At 39.9% G+C, this 22,224-nt stretch overlaps 1 protein-coding gene across 19 annotated transcripts in view; it reads left to right on the top strand.

Moving 5' to 3' along the window:
- Positions 1–22,224, top strand: part of CELF2 (CUGBP Elav-like family member 2) — a 562,200-nt gene that overhangs the window by 288,597 nt on the left and 251,379 nt on the right. For 2 of the 19 annotated variants that reach the window (XM_065050137.1, XM_065050140.1), the window contains exon 1: positions 7,223–11,583. The exons of 10 other annotated variants lie outside the window; for them this stretch is intronic. In XM_065050137.1, coding sequence (XP_064906209.1) covers positions 11,477–11,583 — 107 coding nt within the window. In that variant the 5' untranslated portion in view covers positions 7,223–11,476. Of the gene's footprint in view, positions 1–7,220; positions 11,584–22,224 lie in introns of those variants that run through there. 7 more of the 19 variants (XM_065050169.1, XM_065050163.1, XM_065050139.1 and 4 more) reach the window with 6 other exon arrangements.

Here is a 22,224-nt window from a genome sequence, read left to right as displayed (position 1 = left end):
TCACATGTTTAGGAGAGTCAGGGTGTATCAAGCTGCTACATGTAATCAAGTCAGGCTGTTTTGAGAGGACAGGTGGTTGCTAAACTCTGCTACATGGATGAGACTTTAAATTGTTAGACCCTACAGATCAGAGGGGAGAAAGAGGTTCCCATACATTTGAAGCATAAAGTTTGGGTGCTCCTTGCCACATTCAAGAGAGCTCTTTTGATTTTGGGATAGTCATTTGTTTCTTTCTTGAATCGGACAATGCCCATTCTTATTTTTTGCAGCTTTTGTAGCAGCTCATCTTGTTTCCCTTTAGATACCCTGAACTGACATGTGAGGGAGGTGGACTCCTACCAGGTTGCCCTGTAACTTGGGAATGTGTGTTGGGTTGTTCCTGAGATTACAAGAGGTATAACCTCCCCCTAGACACAAACCTGATTAGTTTTTGGATGCCTTTACTGGAAAATATTTACTACCAATTTCAGAAAAGTTAATCAAACCCAATCTGTGGTGCATATATATTAATGAATTTCCATCTCTCACTCACATCAGCGTAAGGAGACTGCAACAGAAGTCATGAGTTGTTTTTTCTGTGGGTTTAATACAAGCTCCCCCACTTGCATCCTTTGCTCAGAAACCAGAAACTTTTCTTCTCCAGCTCCAGATTCAGTTGGGCTGAGCTACATCTTTTTCAGTGGGTCGGAGTGTGCTGTGCTTCAATCTTAACACAGAAATTCCAGTCCCTGCTGCAAAGCGATTAAATAAAACAAAATTCCCCGCATATGTTACTCCTGCACTTTGTTTCTTCAGTTACATCTACGAGTGAAATGCATTCAAATGCCAAAAATACATAGCGCCTCTGAAGCTGATTGTTATTAATATTGTCCTGTTTGGGGTTTTTTAGCTGTAAACCTTTTTGAAGTGTCTAGCAAACAGTGAGAGGAGCAGCTTTGGAGGGGGGAGACAACTTTGAAATCCACAGAGCAGAAGCTTTAATCTCCAGTTGTGATTGACATCAAACAAAAGTGCAAAAACTCCCTTTGTTCTTGAGCACAAAGGGTGTGTTTGTTGTTTGTTCAGGGTAAGTGAAAGGCCCCCATGAAGTCCCACTGAAGATGTTTAATGAATCTGGCAGCCTGCAAGCTGTCTCTTCTACAGAGTAATCCTAACGACAGACCCATCACACATAATTTAACAGAGCGTGACATGACAATCTCCACTCAGGAGATATTTCGGAGGGGAAATACTTTTATTACTCAACAGCACAGGCCCCTTAGGGTTGGTGTTGTGGAGAAAAAATCATGCTGGTGGTGGTCACACTTTCGTCTCTGAATTGAGGAGATTTATTCATTCAGCTATCAGTTAAGTTTCCTAAACACCGACTTTGAACTCATGTTTAAAACTGAGTGAATTGTACTATCTGTAGTGCAGGGGGGGCTGGGATTTTGGCAGCTTCAACTTGTAGTAGAAGTCAAAGTCAAGAATATCTAAGAAATAAAGTCTTCTACCAAAATCAGGACAAAAAAAGTCATGCATATTAGGGAAGGGAGAAATTGCATCAAGATTGGAGCAATAATGGAAAAGACTATTCAAAAGGCAAAACAAACCACAATGAACATTTCTTAGGCATTGAGTCAGATAGTGGTTACCATATACAATTCATCTTTTTATCAGTTTGCCCTGCTTGATCAGTCTTTGTATGACTAGAATAGGAATGACCATGGCATGTGAATTCAACCTCCCTCGTCCTTTCTGTGGTCTAAAGTTTATAGCCTTATGTATTGTGGAAGCTGGGCTGTTTGCTGGCAGGTCTCATGTTTTCTTGTTGGGATAATGATGCTTTGTGTGTTTGGGAGTATGTGGAGTAGTTGGTTTGTGCCTTTGAGTTTGTTCATCTATTGTCCATGAATGGGGCAGAAGGGACTCAGATCCTCTTTGGACTTCAGTGCTCAGGTGGGAGTAATATTTGAGCGTGTTGCTTTTCTCTCAGCAAAATCTGTTTTCAGCTCTACCTCATGCTGCCTGTGTGAATTTGGCCAATTCACATAACTTTTCTGTGCTGCTACATCTTCTATGGAATGGACATAAAGTTGTTTATGTCCTTTGGAATAAGTATGGAGTGGACTGTGACTATTTACTGCAGCAGAGCCTGTGAAGAAGAAACCACTGTTCTCTTGGAAAAAAACTGGGTTTGGGGTTCTTTTTTTTCCCTAGCTTTCTCATGACATAAATCAAATTTCATCCCCACTGCTGGACATAAATGCAAAATGCATTTGTACTGTAAATGTCAGCCACTCCAGGGACTGCTGAAGAGCTAAGCACTACTTGCTGTTGCATTTGATCCTTATGCCAATCACCAACCAGAGCCCCAGCAAACCATCATATATCAGATCTAATGACTGGGATTCAGATTCAGTGCCAAAACAATGCTGATATCCTGGAACACAATACGCAGCCCCTAAGAGCTTCTCTGCTCAGTGTCACTGTTTGAATTAATTCCTTGTTCTCTCTTGAATTGCAAGAATTTTGTAGGATCTCTCTAAAATAGCAGTCCCTGTTTCCCTCCCTTCTTCCCCCACCCGTTTATCAAATCAGACATGCGAAATCAAGTGCCTGTGTACTCTGCTGAGAAGCACAAGGGGATTAGGGAGTGACGGGTTTAACAAAACTGGCTCAAGGTTTTGTAAAATGCATCTTGGAGCTTGAGCTCTGAACGAGCCATAAAATTCCTCCCATGAGGTAGAAGTGAGGTTTCTGCAAGACTGGATCAGAACTTAATAGTGGGTTTTTAGGTTGTTTTTTCTTGTTTTCTAAAAGGTGCTACAAAAACGCCTGATTTTTAAAGAAGCTGCAAGACTAACAATGCAACTTTATGTAAAAATCACAAGTGTGTTTTACACCGGCAAAAAGAACTTATTTCTGGGCTGCATGCAAACAATTTGGGGCAATTAGCATGTAATTTAATTTGCATTAATCAGCACAAGGTCAGCAAGAAATTAACTTTGCATGTAGATTTTTGCATATAACAGTATATGAGAAGAAAGGAGGAACTGTTTTTACAAGGTGTTAATTTGGAGTTAAGTGCATTCAGCAAGATTTGCAGGGTTTGGCCTTGCAGAAGAAAGATGAATGATGTGGATTTGGGAACACGGAAAGCACAAAATGATGTGGCGATTTACCAAGCATCTAATATTGCAATATGTAAATGCTTTAACAGACTTCTTGGCACTTGTAAAGATCGTAGCGCAGGTTTTGCTGGAGCATCGAACACACGACTTGAATTGAAGGGCTGTATCTGGATGAACGAGGATGGGGTCCCCCAAGGCTGTTGTGCACTGACCACATGTTGTGCCAAATGATTCAAGAACACAGACAGATATCCCAAAAGCAGGGATCTCTGTGCAGCTCCACAGTATTACCTTACCGAGCTCTAAAGTTGGAAGAATTTAGGCAAATTTCACTCATTTACTCCTGCACCCCTTTGTCCCTCCAGCCTTTCCCTCCCCTGCTATGGGAAAGAAGATTCTGAGGAGTTCAGTGGTATTTGACTATGGTAAGGAGATAGAAGGTGAGAGGACAAGAGGAAATGGTCTCCAGTTGCGTCAGGGGAGGTTTAGATGGGTTATTAGGAAAAAAAATTATTCACAGAAAAGGTTGTGAGGCATTGGAACAGGCTGCTCAGGGAAGTGGTAGAGTCACCATCCCAATGATCCAGCTGGTCAAGATCCATCTGTAGAACCTTCCTACCTCTGAGCAGATCAACACTCCTACCCAGTGTGATGTTTTCTGCAAGCTTACTGAGGGTGCACTTGATCCCCTTGTCCAGATCATTGCTAAAGACACCTTTCTCTTCAAAAATTGTGCTTTGATATTTTAAGGAATCCCACAGCCTAGAAACTCAGGTCAGATTTTTCATCAAGGATTATCAAACGCATCTATCTCATGGGTGATTTCACAGGGTCCAATTTATTTCTTCCTTCCCACTGGTTAACATCCTAACTTGAACTACAGGCCCTATGAAACTCTTTGAGTTTTAGCACCAGAACTACCAAAAATCACTAGTCATTTTTTAACATCTTGCACAAAGTTGTCCAGTGTTGGATGACATGAGAAAGGTCAAAGAATGATATATTGTGTAGTAAATCTAACTGAAGATTTATATCCAAGCTCTTTCTTTTTAATCAATGCTAATAGATTTTTAAAGACAAAGAAGGGAAGAGAGAAAGAAAGAGTATCATTTGGAAAAGAATAGTTAAGTAGAGATTTTAAAGTACTAAACGAGTGACATGACATTTTTTTTCTATGATGTAATGACGTTAATTAGGGTAAATGCTGCTGAAACAAGTGTTTGTACTAATTCATTTATAAAATAATGAAAATTATTTTGTAGTTATTAGTTTTATTTTTATGGCAACTATATAGAAATTGATCCATTTCCTTCCCTTCAGAGCATATGTAAAATGAAATATACATTCTGTAAAGAGTCCTTTCTTCACAGTCTAACTTATTATCAGATAATGAATCAAGAGTTCTCAACCAGCATTTGCAAATGAAGATCACTTCATCTAATTCAAATTATATGACTTTCAGTTTGTTTCACTTGCATATAGGACAATGCTGCATTATCTACCTTTTCAGGCAACTTGATGGATGATGAGTTGTTCCAATAAGCCTGTATGTCATGTTAAATAGTGTAGGAGTAAGGTCCACTTATCACTTCACATTCATTGCTAAAGGTTCTCTTGGTAGATGCGTCCACTCATCTAGATCCCAGATCAAAGAAAATAAACTTCTTCCTCATTTTTCCTTGTATGTGAGTTTCTGTTGAACATCACTTTCTCTGGTGATATCTTGTTTTTAAATATCTGCATTCTTCCCTAGTGTTGGACACGCTTCATGGACATGTGAAATGAACCTTTTGCATAGAGCGCCATAAGATCATTTTAAAATAGGCTTAATAGAACTGTTAAATGTGGTTCTATTTCTAATTTTAATTTAAGAAGATGAGTAGCCATTAAATTCTCATCTGTAAGTAGTAACATTTTTCACATTCATCATATGTATTAATATACACAGTTTGTACATTTGTGTATGTTGTGCATGTTCACTTTAGGCTTTGTTCACAAGAACACAAAGCCTTTGATATTCCACATGGCACATCAAAAGTTATGATCTTGGCATTACTACAAGTCTAAAATAAAGATTTTCCTGTTTTAGAGCAGGTTCTACTTATACCTTAAAAAGACTTTAAATTAAAGCAGAAAATAAATGATTCTATAACCAGCTGTTTGTTCTCTCTCTCTCCCTTCTTTTCTCTCTCTTTCTCTCAGATCTGCTGCTCTGTTGCCTCCTCTGTTCCTCTTTGCTCTTTTGATCAGCTTTCTCCTCCTTTTCTTTAGTTGCAGGCCAGATGTTCTTATGACATGTAGATCTTTCCAAATAAATTATTTGCTTTGTAGAGTAGCCATGTCTGCAATCACAACCTGGCCAGTTGTAAGCAGTTTCAAGTGATGTATTGTCTTTAAAGAACACGTCGATGTGTGTTTACGTGTCAGAATTTGTAATTTGCACAAGCTGTAATTTTTACCCTTTTCCTATCAAGGGTGGAGGAAGCACCAGAGCACGTGTTTAAGTAAAGAGGGGGGGTTATTCGTTCTGGTGTCTCTGTCTTCCAGATGCTGAGATGCAGAGTCAGCGCTGTTGAATGCTAGAGGGAGGCAGTGCACACCTTTTCTAACAGAGAGAAGCAGCCGATACCAGTTGTGCTGTATGCTTTAAATATGAAACTTTTTATTTTCCTGCTGCCCAAATATTAATGCTCAGCACTTATGCAAAATTTTGTAATTCTGTGTTTTCTGTCTGTGCTATTTAGTTTTTATGGTGCTCCTTGGATGCTCCCAGGTGGAAAAGCAAGGCTACAAAAGATCCCTCGCAACATCCAGGCCTACCTGTAGGTCTGCAAGTGTTAATAATTCCTAGCCCCATGTCTCAGATAGGAAAGCTAGACATATAATCTGAAAGATATACCAAAACAGATGTGGACAAATGTTAGGCTGTTTTTGTTCCCTCTTAGACTAAAAGCTGTTATTTGTTGCCTCTCTGCTGCAGGAGCTTGAAAATAATTTGCCTTTTCCTGCACAGAGTGAAGAAACCTGCAGATACTGTGGGTATGATTAGCATACAACACATACAGAGTTAGTATCTGTCCTGAAGATAGCATGGTCTGCAAATGTGCACCTGCCTCTGCAGCTGATCAGTATGATTTTCCCATAAAATTGTATTAAGATACTTAATGGTGAGGAGCTATGTCTCTGTGTTTTGTGTTTTCATAGCCTGTAACAGTCAAGAAATTTCTCTACTTGTATGTACATGCATAATACAAATAGAAAACGCAGCACTGTCTAATACCGTGTAGTTACCGCTTTTCTGCTAAAAATATTATCTTAGATGTCAGAGAGTTGGAGTTTGGTACCAAACTAAATTTCCCACTTACAGTTATCTTAAAGCCTGCATAAACAAAAAATAAATCAATAGGAGAAACAGAGGTAAATATGTAACAATGTGTTTTACATAAAAGCAAAAAAAATTTCAATAAGAGCAGAGGTAAAACCTAATGAGGCACAGCCTTCTGAGTTATAGGCCATTTCTTGCTACACACATTCACCAGTGAAGTGGTCCAGAGTATTCTGGTTCTAACAACACTTGATCTCATGTTCCACGGTTTCTCATAACGTAAGAGCTCCAGGAAATGAGTTGCGCATTTTTCCTAGGAGAGTTTAGGAGGAGATAACTAAATGAAGTGCCAGCTTTCTCAAAGCATGCTGGACTTCACTTGGCCCGTTTCTGAAGCTGAGGCTAATTTCCTCTCTACTTCAAGCTTTGCATAGGTTGTACTGTATAGAACCATAGAATCATTTTGGTTGGAAGAGACTCTTGAGATCATGGGGTCCAACCATTAACCTAACACTAGTACTAAACTGTGTCCCTAGGAACTCCATCTATGCATCTTTTAAATACCTTCAGGGATGGTGACTCAACCACATTCCTGGGCAGCCTGTTTCAATGTCTGACAACCCTTTCCATGAATAAGTTTTTCCTAATATCCTATCTAAACCTCCCCTGGCGCAACTGGAAACCACTTCCTCTTGTTCTATCGCTTGTTACTTGGAAGAAGAGACTGACCCCCGACCTTGCTACAAGCTCTTTTCAGGTAGCTGTAGAGAGCGAGAAGGTCTCCCCTCAGCCTCCTTTTTTCCAGGCTACGCAACCCCAGATCCCTCAGTTGTTCCTCATCAGACTTGTGTTCCAGACCCTTCACCAGCTCCATTCCTTTTTCTGAACTTGCTCCAGCACCTCAAGGTCTCTCTTGAAGTGAGAGGCCCAAAAGTGAAGACAGGATTTGAGGTGCAGTATTCTGCTTCAGACCTGGAATTCTTGCCTAGCTACAACTTGATTGCTGTAGACGTCCTGCAGGCAGGTTACAACTACATCCGGAAGCGTTAGACATGCCCAAGGTATCTGAGCTGCACTTGCACAGCGGTCCCAGCAGGCCCAGCACACTCAAAGTGCCATGGAGCACAGGGACATGCGATGAAGAAACAGAAACAGGGGATTTCTCACCTTCGCTTTTGGCATGTAGGTGCGATTCATCTTGCCTAATATACGTTTCTAAAAGTTAGGAATCTAATCCCTTTGTTGTCAATGGAGAGAGGTGGTAATGCTCTTTAGTATAACTAATCTCTCCATGCTGACAACAGAGAAACCCTAGATGACTAGCTTAGACTAATTGCTCAACTTCAAAGGTGGGATTTAGCCGTCTAAAACAGTAAAATGTTATCAGATTAAAGAGTAGCTTTTCACACATCTAAAACAAATGTGATTTCAGCCTAAATAACTACACAGAACAGCAGATAACCGAGATTTCCACTGCAAGTCCCTCTTGTGAGAAGGCGTATTTTAAATGTTTGTGTGATGCACAATAGTACTCTGTTTTATATAGCTTTTAGTGTTCTGTGTTATTGTCACACTGCTCTGGAGTTTATTGGGTTTTTCCATTTTATGGATGTAGATGTGAGCAAGAGGTTAATTGGCTTGCATAAGATCTGACATGGGGACATGTGGTAAAACAGGAAAATGAATCAAGGCTTTCTATTCCTCTCATGATTGCATTCATGATTTTTGGGCTGTTGTCCTGGCCACTCATCCAACATTTCTCTGTCATTAAATGTAGTTCATTACTTGGCTGGTGGTATTGTGTAGTAAAATGCCGTTATGTTTTGGGCTTCTGAATATTCTGAAAACACGGTAAGTAAATGGAACGCTCAAAGAATAACCTGAGGTAGAAGTAGAGATCTGAAGGCATACTTTTAATGGCTGTAAATTACTCATTGTTGCAGTTTGCCACAGAAGCTTTGATCATTTTGCCTCTGTAAATGATTGGTAGTCCTGTGGTCTTTCAAGGATTTGCAACATCACCTAATTAGTTTAGCAAGCTCATAGACCATATGTAGAAGGTTTGGGTTTACATTAAATACAGGGCAATGAAACTATTAGATTTCCACTGTATGTAATTTGTGCTTAACGTTTTGCAATATATACGTATCAGTTATGAATCTACAATCAATTTTCATGTTAAATGTTAAATTTAAACTCCACAGCTGGACTTTCATCTTGAAAGAAGCCAGATAGCCCTGTGCATCTGGTTTAATCTTCCCTTTAGCCATATTCTTTTAAAAGCACTCCTGCTTAGTACATCTTACAATTGAAAAATAATACTCATATTCCCTCTCATCCTCAGCAGCTGTGATCCCTCTGAAGATGTTGTTCTGTCAGACATTTCATTATGTGTGATAGAAAGCATAGGGTCTTTTTGTCTGTCTGCATTACCGCTTTGTGGATTTTATTTTCTTTTTCTTTATTTATTCCTTTGGCTGTAGATGAGCCCTTCTATAATACTTCGCTTTATTTCCTGTTGCTGCTGCTTCGCCTTCTTTCTAAGTGCAGAAAACGATCAAGAACTTGCAACTGCGTGGAGCCGCCCAACAGAAGCCCATTGATTCCCCACCAAAGAGCTCTGTGTGATCCATTCTACTGTAGCCTGAAAAGAAAGCTTTGTTCCCTCAGCTGGTAGTGTCTTAAGATGCTGATCCTTGCCATATTTTTGGAAAACTGTAGCAGTTTATCAGAGTGTTTGACACTTCCCGTTCAGCTGTATATTCTGTATACTCTGGTGTTTGCCTCTTCTCATACATCAGCCTCATGAGCACAAGGCTGGTCTGGAGCAGCCCAGGCATCACCGTGAGTTACACCGGGCACAAGTCGTTTGGATGCAAACAGTGAAGGAGGAGGAATCTGGAGTGCTGGTGGCCATGCCTGATATGGTAGTAATAGATTTAGTATTTGGGGCAGGAGGTATGGGATTTGTCATGTTGGCTGAGTATTTTCCTGGCCACCTTCCATGACTGTTCAGATATTTTTAGCATGAAGTACAAGCTATGTTGTCTCAGTTGACCTTGGAGCATGACATTTTAACATGGAATTGGTTTTAATTGCTAATCATTAAAATGATTTATTATTTTTTATTCCAAGAGCAACTAGAATCCCAGTCATGTTTTACAGATAAAAAGGGAAGCAAATTGAAACCTGTCTTCTCCTTACTTACAGTCTTTCATGATATCCATGTTTCCTAAACTACCATCTTCAGTTCTTTCTCTACATCATTAAGAAGAGATTATGCCTTGGTTTGTTTTTTAACTTGTCTTTTGGTCATTCGAAAAATATTATATCAGAATGACTGAAACTAATCCCAGGGTCTCACAGTGCTCAGCGAGAAGTGTAGAACAAAAGCATCGTTTCTGTTGCAAACAATTTATGACCTTAATAGAAGTTTACAGCTGCTATCAGGAAGACAAGATCTTGCTATCAGTGCATTTATCCTGGTCATTTCTCCCTCCTTCCCCTCATCTCCAGACTCAAGTTTACCGAAATAATCAAGCCCCTAAATGCCAGTTCCTGTCTAGGAATTAGAAGCACTAGCACTGCATCAGGATATTGTAGAAGTAAATTTTAAGGAAGTAAGATATAATGTAGGAGAAGAGGTTCAGATCAACCGCAGGTACAGCTGGAAGTCTGCAGAAGTTTGAGTTCCAGTTTTGAGGTCCAGATCTATTTCTACCTGAGGGTATTTGACTCCTTCTCGGATTTTTGACTGGTTCTTGGTTTTGGACAACTCATGTTCACTGAATTTTGCATGCTCTTATCTTAATAGTACCTCAGAGGAAATTATAATAATTTTTAAGATGCATTTTACTGCTGCAATTCTGCAGAGAAGCCTTTGACTGAAAAAAGCATCACGGTATTGTTGACTTCTTCAGTCTACTAAATAAGCACTTAGTCAAATATCTGATGTAGATTTCAAAAAACAACAACAACAAACAAACAAAACAAAACAAACAAACAAAAAACCACAACCATTCTCCTGCTTCAAAAGTAGCTGCATGGTTTGAAGATTTACCCAGCAGAAGCTGAAACCAAGTTGTGAAAATAAACCTTCCTTTGGCTGCCCTAGCAATTGGGAAGGCTACAACCTCTTTCTACAAATTACATGGCAGATCTCCCAAGTAGGGCCAAAGAGGCTGTTTGGCTGTTTCAGTATCACACTATAGTTCCTTTCATACATAGGAAGTGAGTAAATCAGAGAACAATGCAACACCTTTCCTGTCTGCAAGAACTCTGCCAAATCCAAGCCTAAAGGTCTGGGTTAAAGCAAATTCAGGTGCTTGTTAACTGAGTTGTGTTTTGGTGGGGTTAAAATTGAAGGGATTTTGGACTTGTGTTTTAGAGGGGTTAAAATTGCCAAGAAAAGCCGAAAACCTGCAGAAGATCCCCAGTTGCCAGCATTAATACTCCCCAGTCTCTCTGATGTGAGCTGGCAGGTCCCATAAAGCCACTCAGCCTTGAACGTGGAAGGGAAGGAGGGAGAAAGCAAAAGCTCCAGCTGCGACTCCAGAGCCCCAGAAAGAGCCTCTAACCCAATTCCCTTAAAGTGCACAAGCCTCGCCAGCCCCAGCATCCCTTTGCCACTGTATTCACCCAGTTTGCAGGGCAAACAAAAGATCCATATCAAGCATGTATCATTGCAGAGGGGGAAAGCCTTCCCTTATTCACCCATAGGTTTTCCCTCTTTTTCTTTCAGTTATATATATTTTATTATTGTTTTTTCAGAAGTGTGGGGGGGAGATGTTGCTAATTTTTTTTTTTTTGAATGGTAATTAAGAGAGCTAACACCAGCTAGGCTAGAGTGAACACAAACAAGACCCCTATAGGCAGCACAGTGCATTAATGTAAAATATGCCCAGACAACATAACTTGTCAGAGAGGATTATTTCTGCTTAGTGAATCTGCAGGGGCCCCTTTGCTCCACCACTCAGCGTCTGACTAGAGAGAGAAAGAGAGAAAGAGTAGCCATTAGTGAGTAGCTACTGTGGCATTGATGTTTGAGCGCACTTCTGAACTGGCTTTTGTTGAGAATATCGGTGCAGAAAGCATGCGCTGTCCCAAATCCGCTGTTACTATGAGAAATGAGGAGCTGCTTTTAAGGTATGTTGTCTCCTTTGTTTTAACGCGTGCTTTCGAGTTGCCTGGGCCCGCCGCAACTATAACCGCGCTGTGTATTAAGTAGTTTCCTTATTTAAAAGAAAACACAGGCATTGCCGTGTGCAAGTAGCATTTTCCACGAGTTAAAATTGCACATTTCGTGTGTGATGACAAATGTACGGCGAGGGCAAGGAGGGAAAAGAAAAAATTTCTCCCCCCCCAAAATGAGAGCTGGTATTTCTTTTATCACCTCCTTTGCAATATTTCTGCCTGATTCATTATTATGCACAGGACATGGAAAAATCATGGAAAAAGCTCAGGGAGACTCCATATTAGAGCTAGTGCCCTAAATATCACTTTAATTTTCACTTAGCCTATGTAAATAGTTACTAATTCTGTATCTAGTCTTTACCACTTGAAGATGTTTTAAAAACATCTAAATACTCCTATATGTGGGATTACACATATATTCTTAATGTTCCAAGGTTTAGCGAGGGGCCAGCATCGACTACTCTTTTCAGACACACACACACACAGACACACGCACATATACACAGAATTATGCTAGAATTGGCACCCCGCTTTGAAAAATGTAGTCTTTTGTTTATTTGCTAGCAGACATTGTAGCATTGAATACATCTTTTGGTCTGACAATGGGACAGCTGAACAATGGTGCTGTCAAAGTAGCTTAATGTATGTCTGGCGATGGGTGGTTTGTTGTTTCTGGGTTTTTTTCGTTCCTTTTCTCAGCCCCTTTTTCATTTCCCTTAATCTTTTTGTATATACGGGAGAATATGAAGTGCGTTGCCTATTTTGTGATGGTTGTTTTCTTTTAATATCTGCTGCTAATAGTGCAGGGAGGGGGAGGTTTGCATCTTGCAATTATTCCTATTGCGTTAAGTTGGAGATTTATTACAAACCTCTCCTTTAACTGCGTCGAGAAAAGTTATTGATTCTGAAAGCTTACAATACTGCTGTCAATCTAGCAAATACATAGTTGCCAAATGTGCCCTTGCCTGATTTTACGCCTGATCATATCAACTTTAACTGCTGTTTTGAAGATACTGTTTCTAATTTTGTTTAGGTAATGAAAATGCAATTAAAATGATAAATCAGATCTCAAAATGCGAGCAAATGCTACTTTCCATTTTTATAATCCAGCTATTAGCATACGTTAGAATTTTTAAGGTCAGGCAGAATAATTTACCTGGATGATCCCTATCCCAAAATCTAACAAATTATTCATATGACATTTCATGAATTATCTTTCTGTTTAGACAGCTATAGTTTAACATTAGAGCAGCTAACAATTTTGAGTTTGAATTTGGCAAAATATTCATGCACCTTATGCATTATGAAAAGAAATTGTTACAAAGCTTTTGAAAATTTTGGAGTTACTACTTGGACAGCAGCTCCTGTCTTAAATAAAATGAATTGTCATCAGTCTGTGGAGTTTCTGAAACTGTTCGAGTCTTTACATACTTCACATGTTAAGTAAATATATTACTTTTAGTAAGAATTGTAATAATTTTCTAAGGAAAAAGAGTGATACTTATTAGTGGCTTTTATTTTTTGCCTAGGTCAGGTAATTGTAGGGGGTTTGTGACTTTTTTAAACTGGATTCTAGGGCATGATTTATATGGGTTGAGGGGTCTCTAGGACCCTCTAATTAAAAATAAATAAATAAATATTTATTGGTAAGGGTCAGAGCTCTCTAAAACATGTAATTTCAACAACAAAAAATGTTTTATGGGGAGACTCTGACTGCTTGCTCTGTTTTTTCATTTGTTTTTGTTGCTGTTGCATCTCCTTCCCCTGTGTGTTAAAATGGTACAGATCAATAGAGTTCACGTGAACAAAAAGGTAATATCACATAAAATACACTAGAAGCCTAGAGGTTATGGATTATCAGGTAGTGCTAGCATGCTGTGTGTTATGCATAAACATGAAGAAAGCAAGGATGCTGTTTAATACAATGGGACCATGCTACAATTCACTTTCTTGGAAGAACTTCTTTCGAGACAAACATTAACTCATTCACAACTGCTCTGCTCTGCCAGAACTGGATGGAGGGGGTATTTTTTAGTCAAGTTTTCTTCCTTCAGCCTGGGCTTTCCAGCAGCTGCTGCCCCTTGTGAATGGCAATAAAGTGAATCCCGCTTCCATGGAAATGCCCCTTTAGTGACTGCCCAGAGTAGGGTGAATGCTCTGTTGTAGCAGCCACCACCAGACACCTGGGCAGCAGACCCATCCACCACTTTTAAGGACTATTCAATACTAAAACTGTTTCCTAAGTGCTCTTCTCACAGGTGAGTTCATGCTAAACTTGCAGTAGTTCCTAATGTTTTCGAACAAAACGCTGCATAAAATACTCATACTACAGGTTTTTGTCATGGATTGCCAATTGCTTTGTTCTTTTCTAAGGGTATTTTCTGACATTGCATTCACATGAAAGACTAATTTTTGAATTAATCTGTGTGAACCCTAACCCCCCAAAAAAAGTTCTTTCTATGCATATTTAGTGAAATATTTCTTTTTGAGCCATAAAAATTATTGTTAACGTTAAAGAAGGTTAAGAAAATCTGTAACACAAGTCACTTCTTAGCATACTTTAACAAAAGTGTCAGGTTTTGGGAGACAGTATAGGTTTAGAGATCTTATGCATGAACATCACAGGTGTCCTTTGAGTTACCTGTTTTGAATCTCACCCATTCACAAAGCAATGTGGTGCCTTGCAGTTGTCAAACTTGGCAACATCTGTTTCCACAACAGCGCTAAACGAGCTAATTCAGACTCCGCATGGGTTGTTATTTGTTCTTGCAATGACCAAGTGTAATGTCAAAAAGAAAGACTGTCCGCAGTCCTACTTGTCAGAGCAAGGGCTGGGTAGGTCCTAACCTGGGAACTGGCTTTCCATGCTGCCATAGGAAATGGAAGTGAATTATATTTATTTATTAGCCTGTAGTCTTTGTCTATTTATTTATTTTTTTTTCAGATTCGTGAACCACAATCTCTAACATCAACATGTTAATATTCTCTTTGTTAAATGAGAATAAAACTGAAGGGTTTCTGTTATCAAATTTAAGTATATAAGATTGCAAACTATACCTTTGGGGCTGAAAAACAAAAGAGAGCATTCAATTAATATTCATATCTAGAAGTTTTACTGCAAGTGTAGATTGTGCTTGAATACTTAAGAAGTCATTCAGGAGTGAATCAATACTAATTATTGTAATCAGGAGGGTTAATTAGCTGAAGATGCTGCTGATGGAAAGTTCACTGCTTACAGCCCTGAAAACACCTAAGTTGATGAAATCTGAAAGCAAGACGTCTAAGAGGACTTTGTGTGGAGAGAAAAGCTTGGCTTTCCTTTGGTATTTCAAGAGCCAGTTGCTCCAAAGGGGAAACATAGCTTGTAGTTTATGTTTTGCATTATATTAATTCAGGAGGTATTACAGGATGCAACTAAATCTGTCTTGAAGATATTTTGTGGTAGTTTCTCATTAGATGCAAGTACCATTTTGGATAACCTGAACAGTCCCTGCAGCATTCATTTGTAGATTACCATAAATTAATATGGATAATCTTATGCATTTGAAATCTTGTTCCAGCAGTGTTATTGGGAGCAGGTTTTGGGGGGTTTTGTTTGTTTGTTTTTTGCTTCTTGGGTTTATTTTACCATTTGTGTGGAGACAGAGGGTCTTTACATCACATACATACATAAATTACACATGGTCTGTATCAAACATGCAGGTATACATGTGTGCATATGTGCACATATACACGTGCGCATAAGTCTAAACATATTTTCATTGCGGGTGTTTATTTCTTTACTCCTGTACCCTCAACACTCCCACTCAGTTCCCATCTGCAAAAAAGTATTCAACTCCATATAATTCATTGAACAAGTAGTTCATGACATTTAAGTTAGATGCTACGGAATAAAGACTGAAAAGACTGAAGAAAATCCTTTTCTTTTCCCTTAATTACAGCAGTTGTGTTTCTGCAAGTGAGTGTGACTGAATTCAAGCAAAATCTAGCTGTACAAAATCCTTTCTCACAAGTGAATTCAATAAGATTTTTTTACTTGATGCTGGATGTGCTGTCGTTTGGTTGTGGTTTTGGTTGTTGTTTTTCTTTTTTCCCCCTTTTTCCATAGTTATATCTCTTAAGGTTATAATCATGATGAATGTCTGGATGTTTATTCGAGAAAAGAAAAGATAACACAAACCCCCAGCACTCAGCCATCCCCCCCCTCCCCCCCCATGAACCCCCCCAAGTCAAGCGATGCTTTCAGAAGAAAGAAATTCTATTTCCAAACACATCCTTCTTTCCTCTCTAATGACATTAGAGATTATCACGTGCAGGTGCTATTTATCTTCGCAACTGCTTTCCTATGACTGTTTTACTGCTTCCAACACATTTCCTTGTATGTCAGCCATAGAAAAGGTAACTGAAAATGGCAGCTGTTGAGAAAGCATGTCGCCATGCCTGGAATGACAGGCATTATCGGGGCAGCAGGAGTTGCTGGCTCTACAGCCCATTTCGACTTGACCTGCCGAATGATTGGCTGCCTGGGATGGTGATGAATCACTGGAGTTTATGAAACAGGACTGCTGGCATCCTCACAGAGGAAATAAAAACGGGGTTTCTTTTTTTCCTCTAACGCTCTTGCCGTGGCAAATAGCTGCTTTTTTTTTTTTAGGTTTTGTTTTGCTTTTGTGTTATTTCACACTGCAGCGCAAGTCACTTTAATACTGTTCTTGGCAAGTTAATGGTGCACTGGAGGTTAACTATCTTTAGTGGATGGAAGGGGGCAGGAATTTTCCCAAATTTGGGCTAAATCCTGACCTGGACCCTAATTTTCTCATCTCTCACTCCAGTCTTGAGACTGAGATAGCATAACTGGTAATCAGCTCAAGCAGGGTATAAAAAGATTTTAGGTGTTCTCACACACAACTTTATTTTCTCTGATATTCTAAGGATCACTGACCACTCCACAGGCTAGTATCAGATAGATCCATCCTCAGGTTTTCTCAATGAATGGCTAACATTATATTTCTGGAAAGCATCGGCTCTCAAGTTTGCACTCAGTTTCTAGGTGGTTCGTGAAATTATATTACGCATTAAGCCCACATTACCGGATTAGGCTCTTATGAGTCGGTGCTTGTAGGAAAGTATCGTAGGTCTGTAAAGCTGCCAGTGCACTGACAAGACTGACATAGTGTGGATCACAAGCTGCCCTGCAAAATGCAGCCAAGTAAAAATGATCCTTCTATTTCAATTAAAACACCTCAAATTTTGTTTGGGGGTGGGGAAGGGAGATAATAACTCTCTCGTCTCTCCTTGTAGCAGACTCGGTGGCTGATGTGTCAGGCCATTTCCCTTATTCAGGTACAATAACCTAATTTTAAATTAACTCTCTCTGATTCGAAAGAATAGGGCTACCAATAAAATTGCTTAGGAAGTTTTAAATACGGCACTTACACAAAGATAACGCTTTCTGCCATTACATTAGAGAGGGTTTTTCTCAAGTCTTACACTTTGCTGCCTAAGCTTTTTCTCCACTAGTTTTGAAAAGCAATTTGCGTGCTCACATATGCTATTAGATTTTTTTCACCTCCCTCCGAATAATTCAGCAGTGGCTGCTGCTGGATGCTAGAGAGGCTGCAGCACTCTTGTTATTTAAGGCACAGCCTTCCAAAGTCCCTGCAAGGCTTCTGAAATAAGAGGAGGGCAAACTTTTACTGGCGAGAGGGGTGGCATTGGGAACTGTTGCTTGTGCCCTTTGGTGTGCGAGGGGTAAATGCTGTCTTTGCTCTGGAGTTCCCATGGCAGCAAATCAGCAGGTCATCTTCAAGAGCAGCCTTTGAGGATGCCAGACAACAGTCTGGCGTTGGGAAGGGGATAGAGCAGAGGGTTGGAGGGGGGAAAGAAACTGATAGAAAATCAGAGATTGAATACAAGAATTTACTATCCCTTTCAGACAAATGGAGAAGTGAAGAGAAAAGCAAGGGCACCCGGACATAGATCTAGAAATAGAACCTTGCAAGTGTAGATAACTGTGGATGATGCGATAGCTGTGCTACAGAGTGAAATTTAGATTCAAATCCTGCACCTGCTATCCCTGGAAGCTGCAGGTCAGCATCTGAAGAATTGAGGCCCTCTAGAAAGGAAACGGTGAATTATCAGAAAACTTAACTTCTTAGAGACTCAGTTTTTCAACTGTAACAACCTTTTGGTTTCGTTTTCTTTCTCTTCTGCCTAAAAAATCATCTATTTTCAGCTAAACTGCAAGGAAGAAGCTCACTGTAAAGCCTGAGAATTTGCCTGCATCATTTCAGCCCACATTTAATTTTAATGAGAGAGTTATATAACCCCCTTTAAAAATAACAAAACACTAACAGAACTGCATCGGCAACATCAGGTGTTCTGCAGTGCTGCTCCAATGAATCATATGGAGATTTGTCTATGCATGGCTGATGAACATACATTTAACTCAGTTAACCCCCCACCCCCAATTATAGCGATACAAAGTGGCCAGAATTTTTCCTAAAGAGCCTTTCTCACAAAAGGATGCTGAACTAGATGCCTGCTCTAGGAACCTCATGGTTTCAGCATTTTTCCTCTTAGAAAATTGTGTTATCAACGGGTTGTTTTTTTAAAAAAAGTTGCAGCTGACTTATTGTGACTCTGCTGAAGTGAAACATTTTATGTTAATCACTAAGTTGGTTTTAATGTTTTGTTTCAGAAAAGAAAGCCAGTGTTCCTATTGGTTGTACTGAGCCCCAAACCTCCGAAACTGTTTAGAACAGCCCATTTAACAGGCAGCTCTGGGACTAATAAACACATAACTTCATTAATGTTCCTTTCAGAGGGAGACTTTGGGGGAAAAACTGAATCAGCGATTTTGAGCCTGCTAAACGTCTTAGTTTGGACGTAGTCCTCGACTCTAGGAAGTCCCTCAGCCTAAAGGTGGGCAGGATCTCAACACACTTGCCTACTCATGCTCTTTCTCTTTGCATCCATTACAGGCCATTATCAGAGGCAGGGTCATGGACTGGGTGGACCTTTTGGTCTGACCTATGTGGCAATCCTTACAGCATCCATTCAAGGGGAAATAATAACCCGGACCAGGCACAGTGCTGTTTTCTGCATGTCTGAATGCCTTACAGTTACTGCAGGAGCCTTTTCTTTCTGTCCTTCGTGTCTAAGGTTTAATGGGTTCTGTCTGGAGGAAATAACGATGCCAAACAAAGAGAGTTACTTTACATATTATCAGGGTGATTGATTGTTAGTTTTGAGGACCAAGATGTATGCTAGGCGCTTGATGAACAAGTGAAAAAGACACTTGTGAAATTTCCTGCCATAAAGATGTTACAATTTTAGTGCAAGGTGAGATCCAATCGTTTGCAGTTTAAAAAGGAAAAAAACACATGGTAGTAGTGAATGAGAAGGAAAGACAGAGGTTAATCTTATGAAGGTCCTAACCTTACGAAGGTCCTGCTGTTAGAAGTCGAGTACAAGAGTATAATTAAGATATTGTAATAATATTATCAGATTTTTTACATTTTGTTTTTAAGTGAATAAGTGAACTTTTGGCTTCCTGCCCCTTTTGATTGTCCTTACCCAAGGTCTTGCTTTGCTTATGCCACATTAGAACCCCACACTTGCCTTTGCCCATTGCTTTTGGAGTTGGATCTGCCCTTCAGCGTTGGCTCCTGATCCAACTTTTTGCTGTATTCAGCCCATCTTTACCATCCGCTTCCTTGATCCTGTACCTCTCACAGTAACCAGTCTCCCTACTGGGCAAAAATCTTCATAAATCTCAGATTTATATAAAATGAGGGAGGTTTTTGTGTCTACTAGTAGTTGTTCCTGTGGTTTTAGATGGGGCAGGAGGAGATTTTTTTGTTATAGCGGGGTTTTTCTCCTGTGCTGTGAAAGCATAACTAGGGTTCTTGCACACTGTGAGGATGGAGCAACACAGATAAGAGCACCAGGTGTGTGATTCCTCCTGTCCTGAGCAATACAAGATCATATTTTTTTCATACGAAGATAATATAATGGCCAAATACAACAATATCAAGTTCCCTCTTTTAGGGTTATTTGGACAGGTGCCTTTTTTAACCATAAATAATATGCCTGCTGTCTAGTAGGAAATCAGTTCTGCCCAGTGTGTGTAGTACCCCAGTTTCTGTCCAGGTTGGGTAGTGGTTGTTGATGGGATCAATCAGCAGGTGAGAAGATAAGGTGCTCCATAAAAAAAAGATATTTTGTTAAAAATAAGAAAAAAATATAAATGTAGAGAAGAAAAAAGGGAAAAACAGTCAATGTCTGTTGTCAGGTTGAGATAGGACTGGGTTGACAAAAGCCTTGGTCTTGTGTCTATACGTACAAGGTACCATATAAAGGCAACACCTACAAATCAATAGTGATGCTCTTCAATAGGGCTGTAAATAAATAATAGGATGGTAAGACTTGGTCTGGCAAATATTTACTTGTTACTACTTCAGTATTTGCTAAATACAGTGCTGAGTGCTGTGGAGAGACCAACTGGTGGAAATGGTACCGGCCAGATCCTGCTCAGCACCAGCACTATGCAGGATAGGGCCTGAGAGTCATGATTGACTAGCCCAGGTATTTTCAGGCTCTTCACAAAGTAGAGTGTTCCTCCAAATTAAAGGCCTTTCCTGACAGCTCTCCATCACATGTAGCATCTGCCTTGTGCCATAAAATCTTGCCTAATTGTTTTCGGAAAGATTGAGTTATTACCTACAAAATGGAACAAAGGCCTTATACCCACAGTAGGATGAAATCACCTCTTCAGTGGTATAAAATAGGAAGGAAAAAAAAAATAGTAGCGAGTGGGAAGTTTTACTATAGCAACCAAGTTTATGTAATATCAATGTGCTTCAAGTGAAAGCTCTAGAAATGCTTAATTTGAGGTAACTTTTCACAGGGCTGATTTTAAATGACGTTATTTCTGAAAATTACTGATCAGCTACAATAACCTACAGAAGGTGGGGGGGATGACCACAAGAGGATAGATTTCAATACCTAAAATTCATTCGTCAGCTTTAATCAATAACTAAATTTGCTTTTTAAAAGGGTTTTGGTTATGTAAAATTGTTTTATTTCTCAAAATAAGATGAAGGGAAGACTGATGTGTGTTTCAGAAATAAAAACAATCCTTAATGAGAGGTTAAGGCTTCATAATGCAAAACTTTACTCCAATGTTAGATCTGACTGGCAAAGATGGACTTGTTACAAATAAACAAAATCTTCACATGTAAAACAGTTCAGAAACGGGTCCATTTTTATTTTCCACTCAAATGCACTACTTTTTGCTTTAATTGTTTATGGTGCTTACACATTCTTTAGCTCTGCCTGAATGCTTTGTGTGACTTGTGCTCATGTGTTTTGCTTTCCTCTTTTATCTTTTACCTTTCTTGTCCCTCCAGAAGTCTGCTAATAAAAGTTAAGCTGATGGGCTTCCTCTCTCCCTTATAGGCAGGTAGGCTCACGTCCCGCCGCACAAGCCCAAATACTGTGTTTTCTGCCCTTAGCCATGCTACTACTTTCAGGCTGATGGTTTGCCTGGAAGGTTATTTCTTTGTGACAGATAGTGAACACCTCATTTGCATTCACTAACACTATCTGGACCAGATTTCTTTTTCCCCTCGCATTAGTGGAAGCTCTCGAGTGATTCCACTGAAGTCATTTGAGCCCGCTCCAAATTTACACCGCCGTCGCTGAGCTCTGCCTCTGCCGCCTCTGTTAGAAACTTGCTTTGATGCCAGAGATAAGCTGAATCCCAAGCATGTTCATTGGCTTAGGGGGGAATAAAGCAGAGGATTTGAACTCTCTTCATACTGCCTTGCAGGCTTGGGAGAGAGTGAAGTCATTTGGAAACTTTCCCTTGAAGTGCTTCCAACAGTAGCACTTCCTTGGCCCAATACTGGGGGTGGGGGCAAGTTGATTAAAAGACTTGCAACTAAGGAAAGGGTGAGGAGGGGTCTGGAGAGGGGACATGATGTGCATTTGGCTATAGGATCTGCTCTCTTTGTCACTCACCGAATGAAAACCACCAGCAGTGATGTCAGGGTGAGATCATACGCTCAACACCAACCCACCACTCAACCCCTGGCTTACTCCAGCTGAACTTTTTGGGCTATTTTTCTTCCTTTCCTCTGAAGAGGTGTTCGATTTTCAAAGGTTGAGTTATTTGGAGAAATTACATATAGCTCTGTGTTTGAAAAGCCGCTTGAACTGTGACTAGTCTGCAAACGTGAGGTGGAATTGTTTCACCTGCAATGCTTTAACATATGGAGAAACCACGGCACAAAGAGTAAATGATGCAACTGCGGGGGCAAACGGGGTCTGGGCCTCTGAAACGAGGGGAGGATGGATAGGAGGCAACATTTGTAGCTGGAATAGGATTAAAGCCTGAGAATTGCTGATTCCAAATTCCAGGTTCCTTCTTCAAAACTGCCATATGCTCCACCAGCTGAAAAAGCTTAATATCGGCGGGCAGCGATAGCACAGCAATAATGCAGCTCCTCTAAGCCAGTGTTTGCATCTATTGTCTGATTTATGCTTTGAAAATTAATGCAGCTTCATTTGCCATTCCCTTTCCCCATT

This window comes from Columba livia, chromosome 1 (assembly GCF_036013475.1).
Source record: "Columba livia isolate bColLiv1 breed racing homer chromosome 1, bColLiv1.pat.W.v2, whole genome shotgun sequence".
Taxonomy (NCBI): Eukaryota; Metazoa; Chordata; class Aves; order Columbiformes; family Columbidae; genus Columba; species Columba livia.
Note: the sequence above shows the minus strand (reverse complement) of the source record. Positions and strands in the feature narration are given on the sequence as shown.